Consider the following 23,174-nt stretch of genomic DNA (forward strand, 5'->3'; position numbering starts at 1 on the left):
CTGGGAAGAGAAGGCAGTTTAGAGGACAGGTAGAGAGGAAGTATCCAGGTAAGTTTTGCAGGTCTGCTCAGGGTTTTGAAGGGTTTCTGGAAAACTTGAAACTGTGGCCAAAGGGATAAGTAAGGCAGCACACAAGGAGGCAAGGTGCTGGCTACGGAAGTCAAGCACAGCTTAACACTTAAAATCAGATTTTCTTTCATGAAAGTAATTGAAATTGAATAGAGTATTAATCAGCAATATTACCAAATAATTTGATCTTTTGAGAAAATAAAATTGCTGAGAAGCTAAAAATCTAGTACTTTTATTAAAGAATTGGCTAATTTGACAGTTAAAAGTGTGGCAGGACTGTTTAAATACTCCAAATTTAGTCTCATCCAAATTTGACTGATTTACTAAATTACAAATCACCAAGACATCATTTACTTTTTAGGCATCTATACTTTGCTGAAAATCTATAAAATAAAACCCTCATTCCAATTTTCAGGAGATAAACTTTTGTGAACAATATCTGGATATTTATCACCTCTGCTCCTAGGAGAAAGTAAAAGTAAAAAATGTGAAAGCGATATTAGAAAAAATCTTATTAACTCAAAATTTATGATAATTTCTGGAGGCAAGACCTAAAGTTAAAGTTGTAATTTCTTTAATGAACTACTGACATATTATGCAATACTTACCTCTTGATTAGTAAAAATATTTTCTTAGTAGTACTTTGCTCTTTAAATATTCATAAGTAACAACACTGCATTTAAAAAATATTTTCCTATTATGAATACTTTTTAATAAAGCTTTCAAACTAATCTTTTCCCCCAAATCTGTAGTGAGTGAGAGAGTAGGTGAAGTTTAATTCTGGTAGGGTCAATCCAATATGCTACGAATCTCAGGTCTACTATGTACTTGCCAGACAAGTTATTGGAACTCTGAGCCTCAGTCCTCTCACGTGTAAATATGGCTTAGAGCTACGTCACTGGACAGTTGGAAGAATAACATGAGATAATGTAAGCAATCTCTTACATGTGACGTCGTCCACATTTAACAATTGATTATTATCCTTGAGACATTCATCACTTGCCTTCTGGATAACACATTCTTCAGTTTACCCATCACTGGTCATTCATTTTCAAACTCTGTCATTGATTCTTCCTCATCTCTCTGATTTCTTAATATTTTACTGCCCCAAGGCTTAGTGTCTGGACTTCTGTTCTCCACTTACATTCACTCCCTTGGTGACTTCTTTCAGTCTCATGGCTTTGAAGAACATTTATTTGTCAATGAATCCCAAACTTATATTTCCTGTTAGGAGCTCTCCACTGAACTCCAGTCTTATCATCTACTCGGATATTTAATAGACATCTCAAATTAAATCTAATATCATCTGAGCTTCCCTCCCAAACTGATTCCGTCTTCATCTTAGTCAAGGGCCACTTCAAGTTGCTCAGCCCCTAAACCTTACAGTTGCCCTTTACTCTCTCTCTCACCCCATACGTTGGAATTGTTAGGAAGTTCTGTTGGTTCTACCTGCAAAATACAGCTAAACTCTGCCATTGCTTGTGAGCCCATCCTCCTCCAAACCACCATTCTCTTAACGAGCCTCCCTCTTTGTACCTTAGCAAATCCAGACTATTCACACAGAGCACCCAGAGAAACCCTTTAGTCCTGCTAGCTCCCTGCTCAAAGCTTTCTAATGTCTTCCCCTTTTACTCATAGTCACGACCCAGAAACGTCAATGGGCTGCAAGACTCGATACCGGTGGTCTCCAACCTTTTGGGCACCAGGGACCACTTCCGTGGAATACAATTTTCCCACTGACTGGGGAGGTTGGGTGGGAGCTGTGGGAAGGTTTCAGGATGAAACTGTTCTACCTAAAATCATCAGGTATTAGTTAGATTCTCACAGGAGCCCACGACCTAGATCTCGCATGTGCGGTTCACAATAGGGGTCATGCTCCTGTGAAAATGCAATGCTGTAGCTGATGTGAAAGGGGGTGGAGCTCAGGCAGCAACGTTCACTTGCCCACCACTTACCTACTGCTGTGGGGCCCAGCTCCTAACAGGCCAGGAACCAGTACTGGTCTGTGGCCTGTGGGTTGGGGACCTCTGCTCTACACAACCTGCTTCCCACTATCCCCTTCACTTTGCCCCTAGTCCAATCCACAGCGTAACCTCTTTATCTCACCTTCTCCTACTTCCCTCTTATTCAGTCTTCCCCACTACTCTCCTTTAAAGATGAAGAGACATGTTTCTAGCCTTTGGGTCTTTAAATCCACTATTCCATTTGCCTAGAACTCTCTTATTCTGATACCTCTTCTCTTCATCTCTCAAGTCTTTGTTTAAATATCCCCCTTTCAATTAGGCAATCCGTGGCTACCTTATTTTAAATTGCAGTCTTATTCCCTCTTGCTTCTCACCTGCTAATTTAAGGTATAATTATTTATTTTGATTATTATCTATCTTCCCATGTCAGAATGTAAGTTTTTGAGGACAAGAGTTTTTGGGTATTTTTGGTCACTGCAGTATCCCCAGTAGGTGGCATATGATATTTATGTGTTGAATGAATATGCTTAGTGTATTCATTAAGAACTTGGTATATACTAGATAGATAATAGGCATACAAAAACATGAGGCTCCTTTCTATTGGTATTGTATAGATTAACTTAGACCTTTAGAAGTCTCACTAATTAAAACGCAATCTGTCTTCTGATCTATATGTTTTGTTTGGAATTATTTTTCGCCTGACTCTGGGCATCTGTGCTTGTCATTAGTACAATCTTAGTGTACTAATCCATGGTAATGATGGATATAACTTGAGCATCATTAGATACTGATGAATCTCATTACATTCCATTTGGTGTATTTACGTGGCTGTCTCTACCAAAATGTATCATTCGGGTCTCAGATAAAATGTCATCTCCTAAAAGGAGAAATACCAGCACTCATTTTAATACCATTCACCTTCTCAATTCTTCTTACCCCATCCCCATCACTCCCTTGGACATTACCTTGTTTCCAAACAAAACAATCATCATTACCTGAAACTGGTATGTTTATTTGTTGGTTTACTTGTCTATCTCCCCAAAGGGAGCGTAAGCCTCGCAACAAAGAATCATCTGACTCAGGTGTCAATAGTGTCGAGGTTGAAAACCCCTGGCTTACCTGTTTCTAGATTTACAGGTCATGTTGAAGTCGTCGTAGAAAGGACGATACTAGCCTGCCTTTGTGGTACTGATAAAATGCAACTCCTGACCCATCCCTCCAGCTCCTCTCCTCGCTCGCCCTGAAAGCGCATCTTTTCAGTTACCGGTTTCTAATCACTCTTGTCTCCCATGTAAGTTATTCTTCACAAAACTGTAGCCTGGTGTGCATTACCTGCTGCTCATGGAGAATCACTTGACCTTTGAGGGGACTTCCCAGCGGTGCCACTGTCACAAAAGGGTGCCAAACGCCACTGGCTGTTCTTGGGAAGATATCAAAAAGATCCACAAAGTAGCCACTTTTCCCAGCCATATTCATAAAATACAGGGAAACGGGATTGCATGTCACTACACAAAGAGTATTTTGCTCATTTTCTGAAATGACAAAAAGGTGTTAATTTTGTGGTTTGCAAACAGTTTTCTAACTGGTCAAGAGGTCTAGTGAAAACTGAATCATGAATACACATTTGGAACACAGAGCTGGAACTCAGCAGATGGTTTGTCTCATGGCTTCATTAGGCAGAAAAGACCATCAGAAGCAGCTTAGTTTTGACCCTAACTGTAGAGAGAGGGTCACACCTATGTATCAGAAAAAATTGATTATCTATTTGTTCCCCAAAGAATGTCACAATATCCTGTGATGAAACCATTTGATATTAAACAATCCTCAATGTCAGGAAATTCTTCCTTGTGTGACAGCAACGTGCTTGATGCTACAGTGAAGGTCTGGTCTCTTGTTCTCTTGTTAGTCACTGGTTGGTCAACGTCTTCTATCTGCTAATCTTACATTTTCCAGATAGTACCAGCTGTTTAAAATTTTCTTGCTGTAAATAAGTAATTCAATTTTTAAAAAATCTTAGCTCTATGGGTCTTATTTTCCAAGCTTTTGTTCAAATTTAAGTATTTCTTATTATAAAATCCCTGTCTTCTCAATCTGGGTACCTAAGTCCATTTCCTTCCATCTGGAGAAGTCAGTGCTTCTTCAAATTTCCAGTGCCTATGAATCACCTGGAGATCTAACAAAACCACAGACTCTGCTTCAGGAGGGTTGGGGTCAGGTTTCAGATTCTGCTTTCCAACAACTCCCAGGAGACGGCTAATGGTGCTGGTTTGAGGTCCTCCCTTAGAGTAGCTAGACTGTGGACTAAGTTTCTCATAATCTCTTATGTGGGCTCCGTTGAGGCAAAGGATAAAGCTGCTTTTGCCTAATAAGTGCTACCAGCATCACCCATCGCCCAGGTATCTATTTTATAGTGCTCATATTTTTCTGAACCCCAAATTAAGACACAAGATATGACAATAAAATACATCATTTAAATTTGGGACTACCCTGAAAAATCTGGAACACGTGTGTGTCTGTGTGTGTGTGCGTGTGTACCATATCAATATATTATATATATTATGATATCATATTATACATATCATATTCTATATAAAGATATCGTAAATTTAAATAAATAAGCTAACTGAAAAGAAATACAAGTCAACAGAAGGACTGAAAAAGACAAATATTTAGGAGACGATGTGAACGGTAGATGTTAAAGTTTCAATTATCAGAACCATAGAGTTTATAATTTATGGATCTTTTATAATACTTCCATTATCAACTCAAATAAGTTCTATTCAATTTATTGAGAACCTTCCTGCATAACTTAGGGACCTGGGAATATGGTAAAAGTGTTAACAGAAATGTACTTAAGAAACACATTTAATGTTTTCTCTTTTTGCTGCCATTAAATACAGTTCAGTTTTTGTCTTAAACATATAGATACACGATTCATATGTATCTTTTACCAATCTTTTTCAAAAAAACTGTACATTTTTAAAAGCACATATTTTTATTTCAAATAGCAGATTTGAGGAATAAACTATATCAATAGAACTTACCGGCACAAAAACAAGATATCAATTTTTGTCTCAACAATTCTCATATTAGTCAAGTTAGAGATTCTCTCCCTTCCCCCAGCTACCACTTCAGTTTATATCACCTTAGTACCTACAGCAGTTGAGGAACTTCCGCTGAAATGTACCCAGGGCCCACTGCATGAATCAGTAGGTAACGGTAACAGCCCAGAAGTGTGGATGCCAAAAATTCACATCCTTTATTTGCCATTCTTTACAATGAGAAGTTTAATGACTGTAAGTCACTCCAGCCCTACTTTCATGGTTCATGTAATCACCAAACTGGAATCCAAGCCAAAAAACCCAATGTTTCTCCTTTTTCTTTTTCCCTTCTATTTTTAGCACATGCCTGGGTGTGTTTAACTTTGTGCTACAACTGTAATGAGAAACAGACATATGCATACAAACTCAGCAGTGCTTATGTGGATTCCACAATAGCGTTTTGTTAGGTTGTTAGAGGAAATTAGTTCTAAATTACATATAATTGCTATTTAATCCAAGAATGACAGACACCAAGTCTATCATAAACTTTTCATGTCTAGAGATTATTTTAATCCCTCTTTTCAAAAAACATATGCAGGAGGGAAAGATCAAAAGATTAAGCAGACATACCATATAATGTAGCAATGTCACAGATTATATTAATTTCATCCAGTGGTATTCTCCAGGAGGCGCACTCTTCAGTAAAGTTTAGGGATCTTTCTTCATGTCTTTCTATTGGATACTCCTGGATATTTATAAGTGCTGGCCCCTGTAATAAAACAGTTATCTCAGTTAAGAAATTTTGGTTGTCACCAAAATGTAGAATAAAGTTCTTCCAAAACATAAACTTGACATTCAAGTATTTAATATCTTGTTATACCTTTTCTCAGTTTATCGACAGGCTTAGTACTCATAACAATAATAATATAATACACTTACATTTATAAATGCTTCCACATGAGCTGTGTTATTTAATTTCTCATTTTTCTTTTTACTCACAAAATATACCAGATGTAAAATCCCATAGGATTTCTCATTTCTTCATTCCTTCCTAAGGCGAGAGCCAGTTTTGAACTACAAGTATCAGAACCCAGAGCTGTCCAAACCAGGGGAATAATTTGCGAATGAATGAGCCAGAGCGTGATATATTTCCATTGTAAAGAAGAATTTTTATGTCATTGCACAGAAATGTAATGGTTAAACCTGGGTATTTTAAATTAAATGCAGAAACGTGTGGCATTTGAAATTAAAAAATAAAACAAACCAAAATTACTGATAAACACTAGTGTCACTTATGAAAGAGTATTTCACACATGGTGATAATTACTCAACATAAGTAATAAGCAGATGAATGAACTTAATAATGTTATGGATATTAGTTCTGGGTACTTAGATAAGACTTCCTGAAAGAACGCTATAGAAGTAAGCAAAACTCCAGTGATTTGCATGCCCTGCGGTCCTTAATTGATCAAAAATGTTTGGACTAGATACTGGCATCCATGTCCCCCATCCACCACCCCTCTCGTATCTAGTTCATATCTTGTGGGATAGGGAAGTAAGAAACTGCATTTCTCATCCTCCCTTTAGAAAGGGTTCTGGAAATGATTTAGGTTTAGCCAATTAAATGCACTTGAATGAGATGTGGAAGGCAGAAAGGAGATAGTGGCCACCTTCCTGCAGTGACAGCAGGCAACGGAGCTCTGACAAAAGTGAACGGTCAGATTAGCACATGTCTGGGTGTGTTTGTGTCCTACTACAAGGGTTGACAAACTATGGCCTGCAGGCCAGGGCTGACCCACAGCCTGTTTTTCTAAATAAAATTTTAGTGAAACACGGCCACATCCATTTGTCTATGTACTGCCATGGCTGCTTTTGCACTGTACGGCAGAGTCCAGTGGTTGCGGCAGAATCTATGTGGCCACAAAGCCTGAGGTATTGACTGTTTGGTCCTTTAGAGAAAATGTTTGCTGACACTGCACTACTGTGCTGCCCTCAGCAGCAGGGATGACAGCAGAAGCAGAAATACTGATCTTGAAATTACAAGTCCAGTGTTGCCCCTCCACTTCTGTTCCTGCTGCCCTTTCTAATGACTTTATAAGCATCTGTTTTCTCACAGTGAATCCCTTTCTGCTGGAAATACCTAGCAAGACTTCTATTGCAACTAGACTGATACTTCTTTCCTCTACCTTTCACATGAAGACCGAACCTGGCAACAATATGTGGCTAAAAAAAGGCCCAAAATAAAAAAAACACAAAGTTTTAATCCTATTAGCACATACAAAGTAAAGGTAATTATCACAGTGTAACTTTCCTAGGAAAATATATAACATACCTGACTCTCATTATCCAATTTAGCTTTTTAGAAATTCTATCTACCCTTTAGGAATTGTCTACTGAGAGGCCAGTCTGATTTGAAAGTTAGAGCAGGAGCTAAAATAACATCAGAACAAATCATTTCTGAGATTGTTTGGATTACCCCCAGGGAAGATACAGCAAAATTTATAAGGTTCAGTATTTTAAGAGAAAATGATATTAACCTTTATGTCTATATGATGAGTTTCCACTGGACACAAGAGTTTTTGCATCCCACTTCTTGCCTGGCCAATTGTCCAGTAGCCCATGAATGTCTGTTCTGGCAGAGGCAACCTGTTAAGGATGATTTGCAAAGTAAATATTTCTTCTTGTATCCAAGTCATAGGAAAAAAATAACAAGCCATCTATTATCAACCACACAAATAAATCTGAAGAACGCTTTACTTAGAAGTGAGTTATTCTTCATTTTATTAAAAGACAGTGTATAAAATCATGTTTAGAATATACTTTAAGACCACAAAGATTCCACATTTCTGAAACTCAGAAGGTAAGTCAAGGTCCTGCTTTTACCTTAATGACAAATATAATTGATTTACATACATACTACCTTGAATTGGAGTAGTTTAACATCTAAATTTCTGGTAGAGTACAGAAAAACTTTTTTTTTTAAATTGGAGCAATCTATCAATTTTTTTCTTTTTTTGAGATGGAGTTTTGCTCTTGTTGCCCAGGATGGAACGCAGTGGCACAATCTCAGCTTACCACAACCTCCGCCTCCCAGGTTCAAGCAATTCTCCTGCCTCGGCCCTTCTGAGTAGCTGGGATTACAGGCATGCACCACCACGCCTGGCTAATTTTGTATTTTTAGTAGAGATGGGGTTTCTCCACGTTGGTCAGGCTTGTCTCAAACTCCCAACCTCAGGTGATCCACCCACCTCAGCCTCCCAAAGTACTGGGATTACAGGTGTTAACCACCATGCCTAGCCTATTCTTTAAAATTTGGAATCCAATAATAAAGAGTACACGATACTACTAGTCCCACATTGTATATTGTATAGGGCAAATTTCACGAACTTTATTTTGGCATCTTAATTTTTTTCACTTTGAATTAAAATGTAAAATACATACTAAAATGTCCACATAAATATGCCAGCTCTGCACACATGTGTAACCAGTACCCAACGAGGTAGAGCATTACTGGCATCCGGAAGCACCTGTGGGGCCACTTTCAGTCACTAACTCTACCAAGGAAGCTATATCCTGATTTCTGATGGGAGTTATTCTGTATTTGGAGTCCCTTTTATTTAAAATGACTTTCAAATAAGTGATTTGCCAAAACCAACGTGGCAATACTAAAGTACAAAACAGCAGATAATTATTTTTAAGTCTTCATTTTTTTTTCTTTGAGACAGGGTCTCACTCTGTCACCCAGACTGGAGGGCAGTACTGCAATCACAGCTCACTGCATCCTTCAACTCCTGGACTCATGATCCTCCCACCTCCACCTCCTGAGTAGCAGGGACTACAGGCATGCAAAACTATGCCTGGATAATTTTTTTATTTTTTATTTTTAGTGGAAGCAGGGTCTTGCTGTGTTGCCCAGGCTGGTCTCAAACTCCTGGACTCAAGTGATCCTCCTGCTTCAGCCTCCCAAAGTGCTGGGATTACAAGTGTTAGCCAAGTCTTCACTTTTTAATCATACTATCTTTTCTTTGATTCTCGAAAATAGGAACAATTGATTTGTCATTTAATGCCTTAGACATTTCTTATTTCATGATTGGTTAAGACAAAAAGTGATTCAGAGTTAAAAGCTCTCTGAAAATAATATGCACATGGCTACAAACTGAAATGCATCCTTGGAATGAGTCTGATGGTCATTAAAAGAACATGTTTATATTTAGAAATAATTTTATTTACAATAAGAAAGTAGTCTGACATATTTCCATATGCTTAATAAGATTACATAAGACGAAGATATTTTTTGCATAAAATAATGGAAGTAAACATTCTAGTAGAATATGTTTTTTGCCCCTTTGGAATGCTAACATTTATCAAAAGAGGAAAGAAATTTACATTGAAATTCTTCTAAGTCATATGACATAAATCTCTCAAAGGTACACACGTACTTTTGAATCTAACATCTAAAATATGTTTTATATATCTGGACAATTATCTCAATTGGTGACCCACTTGCTTCCATCTTTTTACCAGGAAAGAATGGAGGTGTGCAGGAAGCTGTGGGGGAGGGTACTGAATTAGGAGAATGAAGGGGTTTTACAATTACTGTGTTCGCTCTTTTGAATGTAATAAAAGTACATTTCTGTGTGAACAGGCCAGATCTTGAAAACATAGACTGGGATCGCGATTTTAGTTTAGGGAATAAACTGTATTTTACACTTGCTTTCAGTAACTCACCAAAGGGGAACTGGGATCCAAATGTAGAAACAGCAAAATAAAAGGAGATGCATTTACTATTCTGTCAGCAGAGAAGAAATAATGTAACAGACCGCAAGAGATTTGGGTTTTAATCCTAGTTCTTTTATTAGCTTGCTACGTAAACTTCGGAAGGAGAAAGTCCACTGTTTTCTCTAAATATTAATTTCTTTTTTTTTCTTTTTGACTTTCCTTGAGATTAATTTCTTCATTTGTGAAGTAAAGGGAAGGATCTGTAAAGTTCCTTACAGCTTGGGCTGTCTGTGATGATCAAGGCAGTGAACAGAGAGAAGTATCATTGGTAAGTTTTACAATCTTGCATTGTGTTGATACTCTGGAGTGAAAACAAATAATCAGAATGAAAATACCTACACTTACCAACAGAACAGATGCCCCGATAATACTCATGCTTTACAAGCTTTATTTAAGGATATAAAAAGAAGCTCTGAATACGTCCCAAGTTGGTTCTTTGAAGACAACAGAAATAGCTTCACATCTTGAAATTTAATTTAATTCAGGAGAGACCATTAATAAAAATGATCTTTGGTTGATACATAGCCTAAAACATTGATCTAATATATTCTGTCATAAATTTTACACAACTATCATTCAAATGCCTTAAAAAACCCTTCACGCATTTGAGAAAAATTAACTTTGCTCAACTTCCAGACTTTGCTGACAGGGCCAGGCATGTTCATAAGATCAGGTTTGAACTTGCCGACTCATTCTAAGTAACAGTCATGGAAATTATATGTTGCGTGGCTCTACATAAAAATAGCACTGGCTGTTTGGTTGGCAGGGTATGGGAAGGACCTTCAGGCACCCTATATAGAGTCTATTCCAGAACCACACAACATGATGCTATTGGCAGTAACAACTAAATTGAAAGACACGGAACACAGGGTGTCCTGGAGTTACACAATCAAACTGACTCCATCCTGTCGCTTGGTAACATGGGGTATTATTGTTTCTGAACTTTTACTGTAGGCTCTAGGCTGGCAGAACTGAAGGAAACCCAAGCCCCTCATTCATTTTCTACTACTAAGCCCTCCAAATCAGCTGTGGGAAAATTTGACAATTGCTAACTTTCTCTCTCTTGGTAAGTTAGTAGTCAGGGGAAAGGGGAGGCATTATATTATATTTTGGTGCATGAGCAAGGTTTGGAATTTGAAACATAATCAACATTAATTTAGGGAAAACTCTAAATAACCAGTTAGCAAAGTCCTCTACTCCCTTAGTGAACTACATCATCCAACTCTCACCAGACTTCAGTTTTAATATCTGATTTGATTAAAACAATAATGACATTTTCCATGGTTTAAGACCTTCTCACTTGTATTATTTAACTTCGTTAAAGTCCTTGCTGGAATGATGTGTGGCCTTGACTTGATGGGGAAGGAGGATGAACTTAAGGCCCATAAATAGCAGTACTTTTTAATCTTCAATGTCATTCATGAATTTATGTTTTTTTTTAAAACAGTGAAGAATTTCAGTTTGTATGTTTGGCGTTTCCTAATCCCTATGGAAATGATAATAAGGATGTGGAGTAAAAGTTCTGACTGAAAGAAAGGCGAGTGGCACAATTGTGACGCAGGTCAAATTATAGCACTTGAGCAAGTTACAGAACAAAAAAGGGTTTCCTTTTTTTCTAAACACACATACAATTCGTAACATGATGCATATGGACACCAAAGTCAAGGACTAGTCTGAATGACATGCAAGAGATTTGTCTAAGATTGCTTCCATAAAGAGGTGAGCTGGGTTTTAAAGGGCATATTCTGGTAAATTTCTGCCTTCTCTGAACATTTGCCAAGACTATTTTTGGAATATGAGAGAAAACACATGAAAAAGATTTGGATCTTTCTAGGGGCATTATGTAAGTGGAAGTTGTTGACATACCTATTATCAACAATTCCTAAAACATTTCCTTACCACAAGAACTACTAATTTTCATGGGAATAATGGAACCCTTCAGGGCTGTTCTACCAACTCTCAAGAATTCAGCAATTACTCCCATCTTCGAGGAGAAAATGACAACTCCAATCTTAGCAGGCCTCACTCGTTCCTGATGTTTCGAATCTAACTTCTGGCAAAAATTAAGTTGGGTTGTCCAACCAAGTTCACTGAAGCCTTTCACAGAATAGCCCTGACTAGTACTTCCGGCTCTGTGCTTATCCCTTCCTCTCAGTCTCAGCTGAGACTGGGGATAACCTATGTCTTGGCACCTTAAACTGCTACTTGCTATTCCTGAACATGCTATGCATTTTCTAGGAGACAAGTAACTCTGCCTAGCATTCCTTTCTGCTCTTGCCTCCTTGGTGAAATCCCTCTTATTCCCAAGTACCAATTCAAATGTCATTCCCCCCTGCATTACTCCCCACTCCTCTATATTCCTTTTTCGGAAAAATGAATTCCTTACACTTCTGGGTTTCCACATAAATATGCACATATAAAACTCTTAGAATAAAGGTCTATAGAATCCGTAATTTTCACAAAAGACCTGAGAGATAAAAAATTTTAGAGAGAGCAGGTCAGAAGTGAACCAAGAAATCCCTTATACATAATTTTATATCTGCTAAAAGAAAAAGCCAACACATTAAAGGGAGATAATACAAATGCCTCTTTACATACTTTTAAGTTAGTTACAATGGATACCATTATTAATTCCCAGTAATATCTTTCTTTAAGCGCTAGACACTTCTGAATGTCTCTTCCCTACCATCTCACGGGAGATTTTGCTTTGCTGCAAATGATGTGTATGTGAGTATTTGTATGCATTTTCCCTTTTTGTGCTTGGCTCTGCATTTAGGTATTATGGCTTCCACTTCATAACTTAGACTTGTATCCCTCTGCCACCTAGGTCCTGCAGAGATCACAGAAATGCAGAGTAATCTAGATGTATGAAATGGAAGATTTTGGGAAATTTGCTATTCTTGGCAGGAACTTCTCAAATATACACCCCAATATTCCCAGAATGACACTGTAGTTTAGTGCTGCTGGCCAGCGTCACTCTGTGCCAAGGCAGATGTTGTCAGCTTGCTCCACACATCTCTGGCTGTCTTCCTCCTCACAGAAGTTGCCAGACTACAGCTCTGGGGCCAGGGTTTCCTTTCCTTCATCTTTCTTCACGTTTCACTGAAAAAATGTCTTCTCTCTTTCTGCCATCTGCTTTATCAACTGCATCTTCATATTTTCTAATCTTATGTCCTTTCCTTTTCTAATCATCCACAACAAGAATAAATGGGACTGAAACTCTCCTAGTTGTTGAAAACTTTCCCAGAGAAAAGTTTCCTGTATTTCTCACTAGAAGGACTCACAGGATAAAAACTCTACTGTGAATATAGCACTTTGAATATAACTTTGCATAATAAGGTTGGTAGTTTTACACGTTTTCCTTACTAGAGTGATTGAGCATAAGGCTTACATCTTACTCATTTGGACCTCTAGTATTCAGAATCCATCAGTTCTGCCACCTAATCCTTTCTTACTGTTGTGCCTCTTTTTCATTGCCATGGCCACAGTGTGGCCTCATTCTTCATCACCTGGGTTACTGCAACTGCTTTGCAAAACGTCTTCCTGCCTTTTGGTTCACTGCCTTTCAGTTTATTACATTTAGAAAAATCAAAATGGAGTCCTTTTAAATTAGAAAGGTAACCTTTGTTCTCTGATTGAAACTCTGACCCCTCCCTTTCAGCCTGACTACTCAGCATGCTCTCACTTAACCCTGAGTTAGTTGCCAAATGGCCTTTAGTTTCCAAAATGCACCATGTTTTCTTAAAATGTCTCTAGTGTTCTTCCCTTTTTTATTTGCCTGGATAATACTTTAATGATTCAGCCTCTCTATCTTCACTGACTCTTCCCCGGGGCAGATGGATGCAATCCCGAGTCTTGGTTCCTTCTTGGTTCCTTCTCTCTCTCTCTGTCTCTCTCTCTTTTTAAAGAAACAGTGTCTAGCTATGTTGCCTAGCTGGAGTGCAGTGGCTATTTGCAGGTGCAATCATTGTGCTCTACAGACTGGAGCTTCTGGGCTCAAGAAATCGTCCTGCCGCAGCCTCCTGAGAAGCTGAGACTATAGGCACGCACCACCACCCCTGGCTACAAGTCCACCTCTCCCTTGACAGCTTTCCCAATTAATTGTGACATCTTTGAAGGCAGATAATGAGTCTTCATCATCTTTATAATTCTTACTCTCCATATGTTGTTTACCACTAGGTAAGTGTCTGGTACATGAAAGAATGCTTGGTTATATTATAACTGCTAACATTTTCACGTACTTGTTTCTCATTGCAATGGCAATTTGCAAACTACTATGGTAAATTTTCCCGTTGCATTCCAATTACATGTCCAAACATTTCCTTCACTTACAAGACTCAACAAATGATGCACCCTACTTTGCGAATATCTTTAGAAAAGATAGCTATAGTGGGTATTGGTGATTTCTATCCAGCTAGGAGACAGGCTTTCATAAAACATCACTTTTAAATGCTTCAATGATCAAGAGTCATTCTGTGATCCTGTATGAGAGAAGATTCACAGGTCTTGAAAATTTCTATGTAGATTCAATATTTTCTTATTTTTTGTATTCCCATAAATGAACTCAAAACAAATGGAATGGCTGTGAAGCTACCTCGTAATATACCAAGAGAACACAGGGCCAAGACTATGACAATATAACACTCATCACCATTCCTCCGCTTATGACACTTTTGAGATGTCATTAAGTAGACCTTATCATTTTTGAAACTAACAGCTCTTTTCTGAAATGAAATCAGTCATTCGGAGTAGAACTGTAGACCTTAGAACTCCATGATCAACATCATGAACTTATTTCGAAACAACTATGACTAGGAAAAGAAAATTACAGCATATAATTGTTTGGAAAAATGAAAGAGAGGCACAAAACTTTAAACAAGGAATATTTCACTTTAGTAGGATGAAGAGTAAGCTGATAATCATTCTGACTTTCAAAGATAAATCTAATAAAAGTATTCCAAAGAGCAGCACGCGGATGTTCTTTTTGATGCCTCTGATACTTTGAAGACTCTATAGTTATTCTCTGTTAGAGAAGTAGCCGCTGCTATTGATGGCCAACTATGTAAATTTTTAAAGCAGAAAACCGATTCTAGGAAGATATCCTTTCAAGGACAAATCAGAAGAGATGAAGCTTTCTGTCTGCAAATGTGCATAGCTGGCACTGCTCTGAAAAGATAAAAATACTAAGTACAATCCTGTAACACACACTGTGGTGATACACAGATGAAAACACAATCTGAGCTACTTTCATCAGGAGTGCCACTAAAATATGCGGATGCATCAAAAGTAAGGGTTACCTCTCTCATGTAAAGGGAGGAAGTTACTACTTATTTGGCTTCCCTATTCAAATAGTCAGTAGATGACAGAACTTATGAGTTGGAAGGACGTTAAGGATTAACTTAATTCATTGTTCCAAGTCTGAATCCTCTCAAGTGCCTCCCCAAAAAGGTTGGTCCAGATCTGTTTGAACCCAGTCTACAGGAAGCACACCTTCTCTCTGTCCTTGGTAGTCTATTCCTTCTCTGAATATAGGAGCCATTAGCCCCACAAAGGAGGTCAACTCTCTAAGTCGTAATAACTTAATAGCAACTTACAGGTGCACAGGTAATGCACAGGGATTTATGATTGAATAATCTGTTAAAGCAATGATATTAGTTATCATGATTTTGAGGATCCTAGTACTAAGTAAAGGATTCTATATAAAAGAAAATTTCAAAAAGATTTGTTCTATTCATTTTGAAGAATATGTGAATGCAAACACGTTTTTTTTTTTTTTAAAAGCAAGTCCCTATCGCAGGAGAAGAAAATATTTAGGACAACAATACCACATGTTCTCACTCACACATGGGAGCTAAAACACTTAGCTCACGGACATAGAGAATAGAAAGGTAGACACCAGAGACAGGGACGGGCGAGTGGGTGGGAGGGGCTTACGAGAAGAGGTTGGTTGATGGGTACTAAAACCCAGTTAGGTAGAAAAGGTATGTTCTAATGATTGATAGCAGACTGGAGTGACTACACTTAGCAATAATATTTCATATATTTTAAAGTAACTAGAAAACAGTACTTGAAATGACACCAACACATAGAAATGATAAATACTCAAGGACATGGACACCCCAGATACCCTGACTTGATCATTATACATTCCTCGCATGTAACAAACACTCACATGTGTTCCATAAATATGTAAAATATTATGTATCAATAAAAAAGATTTAAGATAATCTCAGATTTTATAGAAAGAATATGTTTATTTATTTCTGGAATCAATGACAAAGGGTATTAATTTGAAGAAAACTGTAATTTAAAAAAGGGCTTAGTCTTTAATTCAAATGTTGTATCTGATCCATGTCCCCAAATGGTAGAAAATAAAATTTGAAAGACAACTTTACACCTTCCGTTATCCTGGAAATCTCCACATATAGTGTTGTATTGCATGGCTCTTTTCATGAAAACAGTGGACTAAACATTAATATGTTTGGAACCAGAGAGACCTGTTGTTGAGTACCCCATTCTGTCACTTATTGGTTGTAGAATTTAAGTTATTTAAAGTCTCTTGAGTTTCCATTTTTTAATCTGTAAAACAGATTCAAACACACAAATATACATACCCTAAAACCTAATAGATAATAAAATAGAAAAAAATTACTTCCTTAATAGAAAAAACAAAACCGTTATGTCGATGAGATGAATTAACATTTGTAAAGTGCTTAGAGAACTTAAGAAAGACTTGGTAAATGTCAACTATTTTTATTTTTGCTGCTTTAAAAATGTATTGTCTACCCTCACTTGACATATTTATGTTGACATCTACTAATGCATATACTTACTTACTCTGGGCTAAAATGCCATATACATGCCTAGTTAACTTGATTTTTCACTTGCCATTGGCAAAAGTGCCAGTGATCTGCCTTTACAGTAGGCACTGCTGTGTGGTATAAGCTTTGCTGTACTGGAGGTAAAGATCCCAAGAAACAGCAATTTTAGCACAGGTCTTTAAAATTTTCATTTAAATAAGACAAAATGAAAAACACCAGTGTCCAGAGAGTCATAGACATTTTACAAATAAAATATAGAAAATAATACATGTGTTAGAAAATTAAAATATTATTAAATGTGATGTATCCTTTTCTCTTTCTAGGGCCTCTTTCAAAAACAACCACTATGAATAGCTATCATTGTGTTTTGAAATAGTTTAAAAAGTGAACCTGCTAATGACATTTAATAAAAATATTGGCCATTATGGTCTTGGAATTTGTTAACTGAAAGCAATTTTTCTGGAAAACAAAATTTAAAAATATTTTAAATAAAGCATTAGTAGGCAGGAAGCAAATACATAAGAGGAAATTTGAGGAGTAATTGTAAGACTTCAATAGGGCATCCTTTCCAGCTATGAAACACTTTTAAAGTACAGTCACATATCACAGTCATTTTTAGATGCACAGTTTGTCTGGCAAGAGCATTTTTATGTCTGAAAAGGATGATGACATTTAAACCTATGCATAAAGATACAAAGCACTGATATAAATGTTTTCAATCCTTATGAGAACATCTCATATACTTCCTGAATCTGTTCATTAACTTTAGAAAAAATAAGTATAAAATCTCAAGAAATGAGGGGAATGGAGAAAAAAGTGTTAGACATAATTAAATCTAATTCATTTTTGATAACTTTCTTTCCAACAAATTAGTTTGTGAATGAAGTGTCTTAGGAAGAACTCTTAGAACATATCTCTTCTATTATTTAAAAAGAAAGACTTAAGAAAATAAAAATAATTAGAAAGGTATTTTTCAGTGCATCAAGTAACATACAGTCATGGGAAAAAGTCTAGAAGGATTATCAATGGTATTTCTGAATGGTAATATTACAGCAGTTTTTATTTTCTTTTTGCTAATTAATTTTAAAGATAAATGGGATGTCATTCTTCATTTAGTAAACATGCATCATAGAGAAAGCCAACATCGAAAAAACTTTTTAATTTCTTTAATTTTTTTTTATACTTGGCTGATAGAAATGAATGGTTGTTAAATAATAGCTAGTTTGCTAGTGACAAATAGGCAATGAATGCTCTGGGGGGAAAGTAGCTTAATATGAACTAAGTAGCATTAAAAAGGAAATCAACGGAATTGAGGGCAAAGAACTTGGACCACAGAGAATGAACATTTAAATATTTTATACAATGTGTGGCTCCTAGAGAAGACAGGGAAAGAAAAACACATGAAGGTAACTTCAGAGGGTAGAAACAATTTCTCCGTATGCTTATTTTTAAATTTACCACAGTCTTTGAGAAGAGTCTATAAATTTCTTTTGTGTTCCAAATCAAGAAGAAATGATGGCTAGTATACTTATATATATATGGTAGTCATACAATGTTTTCTAAGGTTTTAATTTTTCTAAGTGAATCACCTTGTATTTTATTTCTTGATTCTCCATATTTCACAGGAAAGCTGAAATGAGAATGAAACATCTCTAAAATGATCTCTGTTGTGCCCAAAGTCTATATTTATCCACTTTGTGGTTACTTTTCATTTTGAACTATGGCTAAAATTCAAGCATCTGAATATGTTATGACTCCCTGAAGAATAAGAATTTGTATATTATATGTACATGACATCATGGTCAGTGATGAGTTCCAAGTTGGTTACTTAAAACCCCAAGGTCCTTTTAAGCCAAAACTGTTGATAATTTTCAGTATCTAAATAACTCGGACTTAGAAATTCTCTACAACTACATATCAATCTGTCTACATCATCCTCAGAATTAGAATTAATATGACATATAGCCCAGCTCTACCCCTGCTCTCTAACCTCCAGCAAGTTATGTAACTTCTCTGTGCCTCAAATTCCTCATCTACAAGATGCAATAATATTATATATATGCCATAGGTCCGCTGTGAGCATTATGTAAATTTATGTAAAGAAAGTGCTTGGAAATATGTCTGGCACTTAGTTGTCTATAAATGTTTCCATTACCATCATCATTACCATTGTCATTATTACAAAATATAATCATAACATTGTTGTTATATATTTAGAGGTAGAGTATTTTCATTTCATTGTTGATCTATGAAATGACAATTTTCTCATCTTAAATGTAAAGTAAGAGTGGCATACAAATTTAAGATAAAATGGTGTATAAATTTCTTAGAATGGAAATTTGGTAAAAAAGACGGCATTTTTTTTCTTTCTTTAAAACAAATGTTTCCCCAGTGTAGCAGAGTTCATAAATTATTCTGAAACACAATTTTTAATTTGGAACTCCTAATGTGCTAGCAGCATATTTATTCCCAAATAAAAGAAAGTCCAGACATAAAAGTTCACTTGAGGAAAAAATAGGCAAACTTCACTTTAAAGTTTATATTTATAGTTTTCTATATTTAAGTATAGCGGATAATGTATGCCTTTGGTTGGATGTTTGGACCTACTTCTCTTAAAATATATATGTTACAAAGATATTTCCAACAATAATACTTAAAACTTAAGAGTTTCAATTTTAACATAAATCCTCCTAACTCTGCCTATAATACTGACGAAATGACATTGGTACATGCAACACCCACATACATCATCAATTGTCTTCTTTCTCTATAGGACAAATCCCCATCTTGAATATGGGTATGATCATCTTCTCTAGATTCATAGATGACATATAGTTGTTTTTCTATAGGATATATTAGAATTAAATTCAATCCCCTATAAAGCATAGTATTTATATTTTTAAAAATAAATTTTCCCAGTGTACTTCCTTATTTGATTATGTTTGTCATCTTTTGGTATGTCCTTTCCCATGTATTAAAAATTTAAAAGAGGAGCAGCAACAAACCTCAGGAAGTACTAGTGAAAAGGGGCAAATGTAGTGGGTGGGGGGGTATCTAATTTTGTTCCTGGTACTAAGATCTGGGAATGTATTTGTAGAAAGGAAGAAGAGCTCCATTATGGGAGGATCAAGTAAAATAAAATAACCACCCAATAAGACTAAAAATACCAGGTTTAGCAAAAGTTTATTAAAAGAGACAAATTAAATTCACCTCATCACATTGGCCCTTTAAAAAAATGTGCAGAGACCTATGAGATAGATAACATCACTGCACTATTTAGGAGAACAAAAGGGAAAGTGACATCTCTCTTTTGGGAATTTTACTAAAGAACACAAAAATGACATCACCTCTCCTGAACAGACAAAGCATATTCTGATATCAGGTGAGGAGGAAGGTGCTGTAGGTAACTACACAAATAGTATTATCTTGGCCCATGTAAAGAAATTCCCCTTTCTATGACATCTGGCTTATATCTCTTTTTAGCTATATGTAGTGAGTGGGCAATTAGCTTTCCATTTCCATCCTGACTGTGGGTATGATCATCTTGTTCTAGATTCAAAGTAACTTTGCTCCCATCAGTAAGCACTGGCGGTTGGATTAGAGAAAATGAAAATTAAGTTGTAGCAAGAATTGTTCACTCAGGGCAAAAATATATTGATACTATTAAACCATTTTATCCTTCTTCCTTAGGACCTGAAATCCAATGTGTATCTTCCCCACCAATAGTACCTGCAGAGCTGGGTAGAAGCAGGATAGAAGAACTGGTTTAGCAAAAGGTCTAGGAAAGTCAATGTGAAATCAAAGACCGCACAGGGAAGATTAACTTTTCAGACGTCTGTGTGATTACTATCAACAGTACTCTACTTGGGGGCAGGGGGGAGAGTGGGAATGAAAAGTGTTGTATCACATCTTTTTATATTTGTTTTTGCAGATGCGAGAAGCATTAAGATTATATTGAAATGTAAAGGATGTTAGCATAGAAAGGAACCTTACTGATGCTCTACAATGAAGACAATCACATATTCTGGCCTAGCCAGGCCATTCTTATTTTACACAATTTTTACAAAGTTATTGTCAATAGCTCCCCCTTCCATTATCAAAAATGTCCTGATTTAGATGGTGTATCAAATAGATAGGCTATTTATAATAAAAGGCCCTCTATACCAATAGAGAACCCATTGTGTTAAATAACTTCTCTACACTCAAATGACCAAAATGGAATGTGAGCTCTTTGAGGGCAGGATTCCGTGGTTTTATCTGTTTTTCCATGTCTGATCCAGGTAGACAGGTGAACATATGACTAACTGCTAACTCCTAGGCCATTACTTTGTTCACTTCGTCATGCTACTCTAAGTACAAGGCTGATAATTTGATAGAAAGGGTGCTATGGAACCTGTGAATTTCATGAAGGGTAATGAAACACTACTTTTGAGCTGCCTAAGTTATTGCAATTAACAGATGAGGAAAAATTTCTCTGAATGACTGTGGAAATTATATCCTACTGTAATCTCCATCTAAAAGTAAAATCCACTCATCCTTCACCTCTGTTTAAGTCTCTCTCTAGCTACATGTGGTTGGGGGACTAGTTGTTTCCATCCCGTTGTAATGCATGGTCACACCATGTGTTGGTGTGACCAACTTGTTTCCAAGCTCAAAGTACTTTTGCTTTACTACTCTAACTCTAGTACTTATGAGCTTCTACTCAGTTCTAAACAGAAAAATTCTTGCTATGGCAAGTTAATTCTAACTTTTGCTTTACTACTCTGACTCTAGTACTTGTGAGTAACTTGCCATAGCAAGAATTCTCCTGTTTAGAACTGAAGGTGATAATCAAAAAGTTAAACCACTTTTACTTTCTTCCCTAGAAATTAAATCTGCTTTACAAGTAAAAATTTTCTCATGATTAACCTTACCAATTAATATGTATTTTAATTTTTATTTATAGTTATGAAGCACAGAAAAAAATTGTTTTAAAATCATGAGCTTAGTTCCCATAAAGCTAGTACTCTAATTATATAAATTTGTTAATGGTAATAAAAGCTATCTTATTTCCAGCTAAAAATAAAGATAGTTTACAAAAAGGAAGTAAATAACTTTGCACATTAAAGAAAATTTCTAATAGAAAGTTTGCATATTAAAGACAATTTCTTGAACACTCGAATACAGATGATATGTTATACCCATTAAATTACTGACTCTAATTTCAAATGCCCATAAGGACTGCTAATCAATCAGTAAAATAGCATTGTACCAAAAAATGTGTGCATTTGCAATTGCCACCCAATTATTTTCTTCTGGAAAATAATTTACTTATTCATTAATAATATAAACCAATGCACTGATAATCTAATTTCTAACATAAGTGCATCTTGTACTTTTACCATAGAAGGGAAATATTTGTTTCTCTTTCAGAAATTCCTGATACTTTAATAATTTATTTCTATTTGCATATATGCTATTATTGATCCTGTGAAGTCATTATAAACACCTGACAAGTTTTTATAATGACTTCAAAGAATCAGTAATGGATGAGTATACACTTTGGAGATTATATAGAAGTGTGTGTGTGTGTGTATGTGTGTGTGTGTAGATACATATACACACATACAAAGAATCAATAAACATGAATAAGTATATATTTTGGAGATTATATATATACATGTATATGTATCTGTGTGTGTATATATTTATATACACACATACATATACATACATATGTATATATACATGCATATATATATACACACACACATTTTTTGCTAATCAGTGATTTATATTTAATATACAACCAGTAATTTATATTTATATTTAAATCACTTTAAATATAAATATTTATTTATAAATATTTTTCTACGTTTTTTTCTACAGAAAGATAGTACCTCCTATTTGAGACTATAAGTGAACAGTAATTTACTTTAAAAGTGATTATTGTCCCCTGTAAATTAGAATTGACTATTTTAATAGACAAAGATGGCATTAGATACATTATCAATAAGTTAGGCATATTGAAAACTATTCTCCAGTGAATTTGTGCTAACTTACTACTCTACTAAAAACTCTGTCAATTACTTTTCTGGTCAACACCATATGTGCAAGATTCTTAACTAACATTAAGTAGTAGCCTATGATTATAAAATAAAGGGTAGGCAACTAGCTCAAATGAAATAAACCCACTAGTTTTTACTACCTCTTTCATCTATGAAGCTGACATAAGTAACCAAAAATCTCTCTAGTAAATACGATCATAAATTTAGAAAACTATCATAAAGAAAACTATATAGTAACAGAAATAGGAACATGCCAACTAAATGTACATGATCTCTATGTGGTTTTATGTTTGTATAATAATTTTGCACTGGATTATGAAATAGTAATACAGTAACTCGACAAAAGGACTGAGACTCTTAAAGAAACAAATATTCCCCTTTATTTGACGGTATTGCATCTACTCATGGAACATTCGTAATAATCAAAATTTTCAATTTATAGGCCTATAAGTA

At 35.8% G+C, this 23,174-nt stretch overlaps 1 protein-coding gene across 12 annotated transcripts in view; it reads right to left on the reverse strand.

The window, feature by feature from the left end:
• The window catches only part of VWA8 (von Willebrand factor A domain containing 8), a 422,827-nt gene that overhangs the window by 124,302 nt on the left and 275,351 nt on the right, over nucleotides 1-23,174 (reverse strand). For all 12 annotated transcript variants that reach the window (XM_078375339.1, XM_054256828.2, XM_035303407.3 and 9 more), the window contains 3 exons: nucleotides 7,612-7,720; nucleotides 5,705-5,843; nucleotides 3,366-3,565 (listed from right to left, as the gene is read on the reverse strand). In XM_078375339.1, coding sequence (XP_078231465.1) covers nucleotides 3,366-3,565; nucleotides 5,705-5,843; nucleotides 7,612-7,720 — 448 coding nt within the window. The remainder of the gene's footprint in view (nucleotides 1-3,365; nucleotides 3,566-5,704; nucleotides 5,844-7,611; nucleotides 7,721-23,174) is intronic.

This window comes from Callithrix jacchus, chromosome 5, assembly GCF_049354715.1.
Source record: "Callithrix jacchus isolate 240 chromosome 5, calJac240_pri, whole genome shotgun sequence".
Taxonomy (NCBI): Eukaryota; Metazoa; Chordata; class Mammalia; order Primates; family Cebidae; genus Callithrix; species Callithrix jacchus.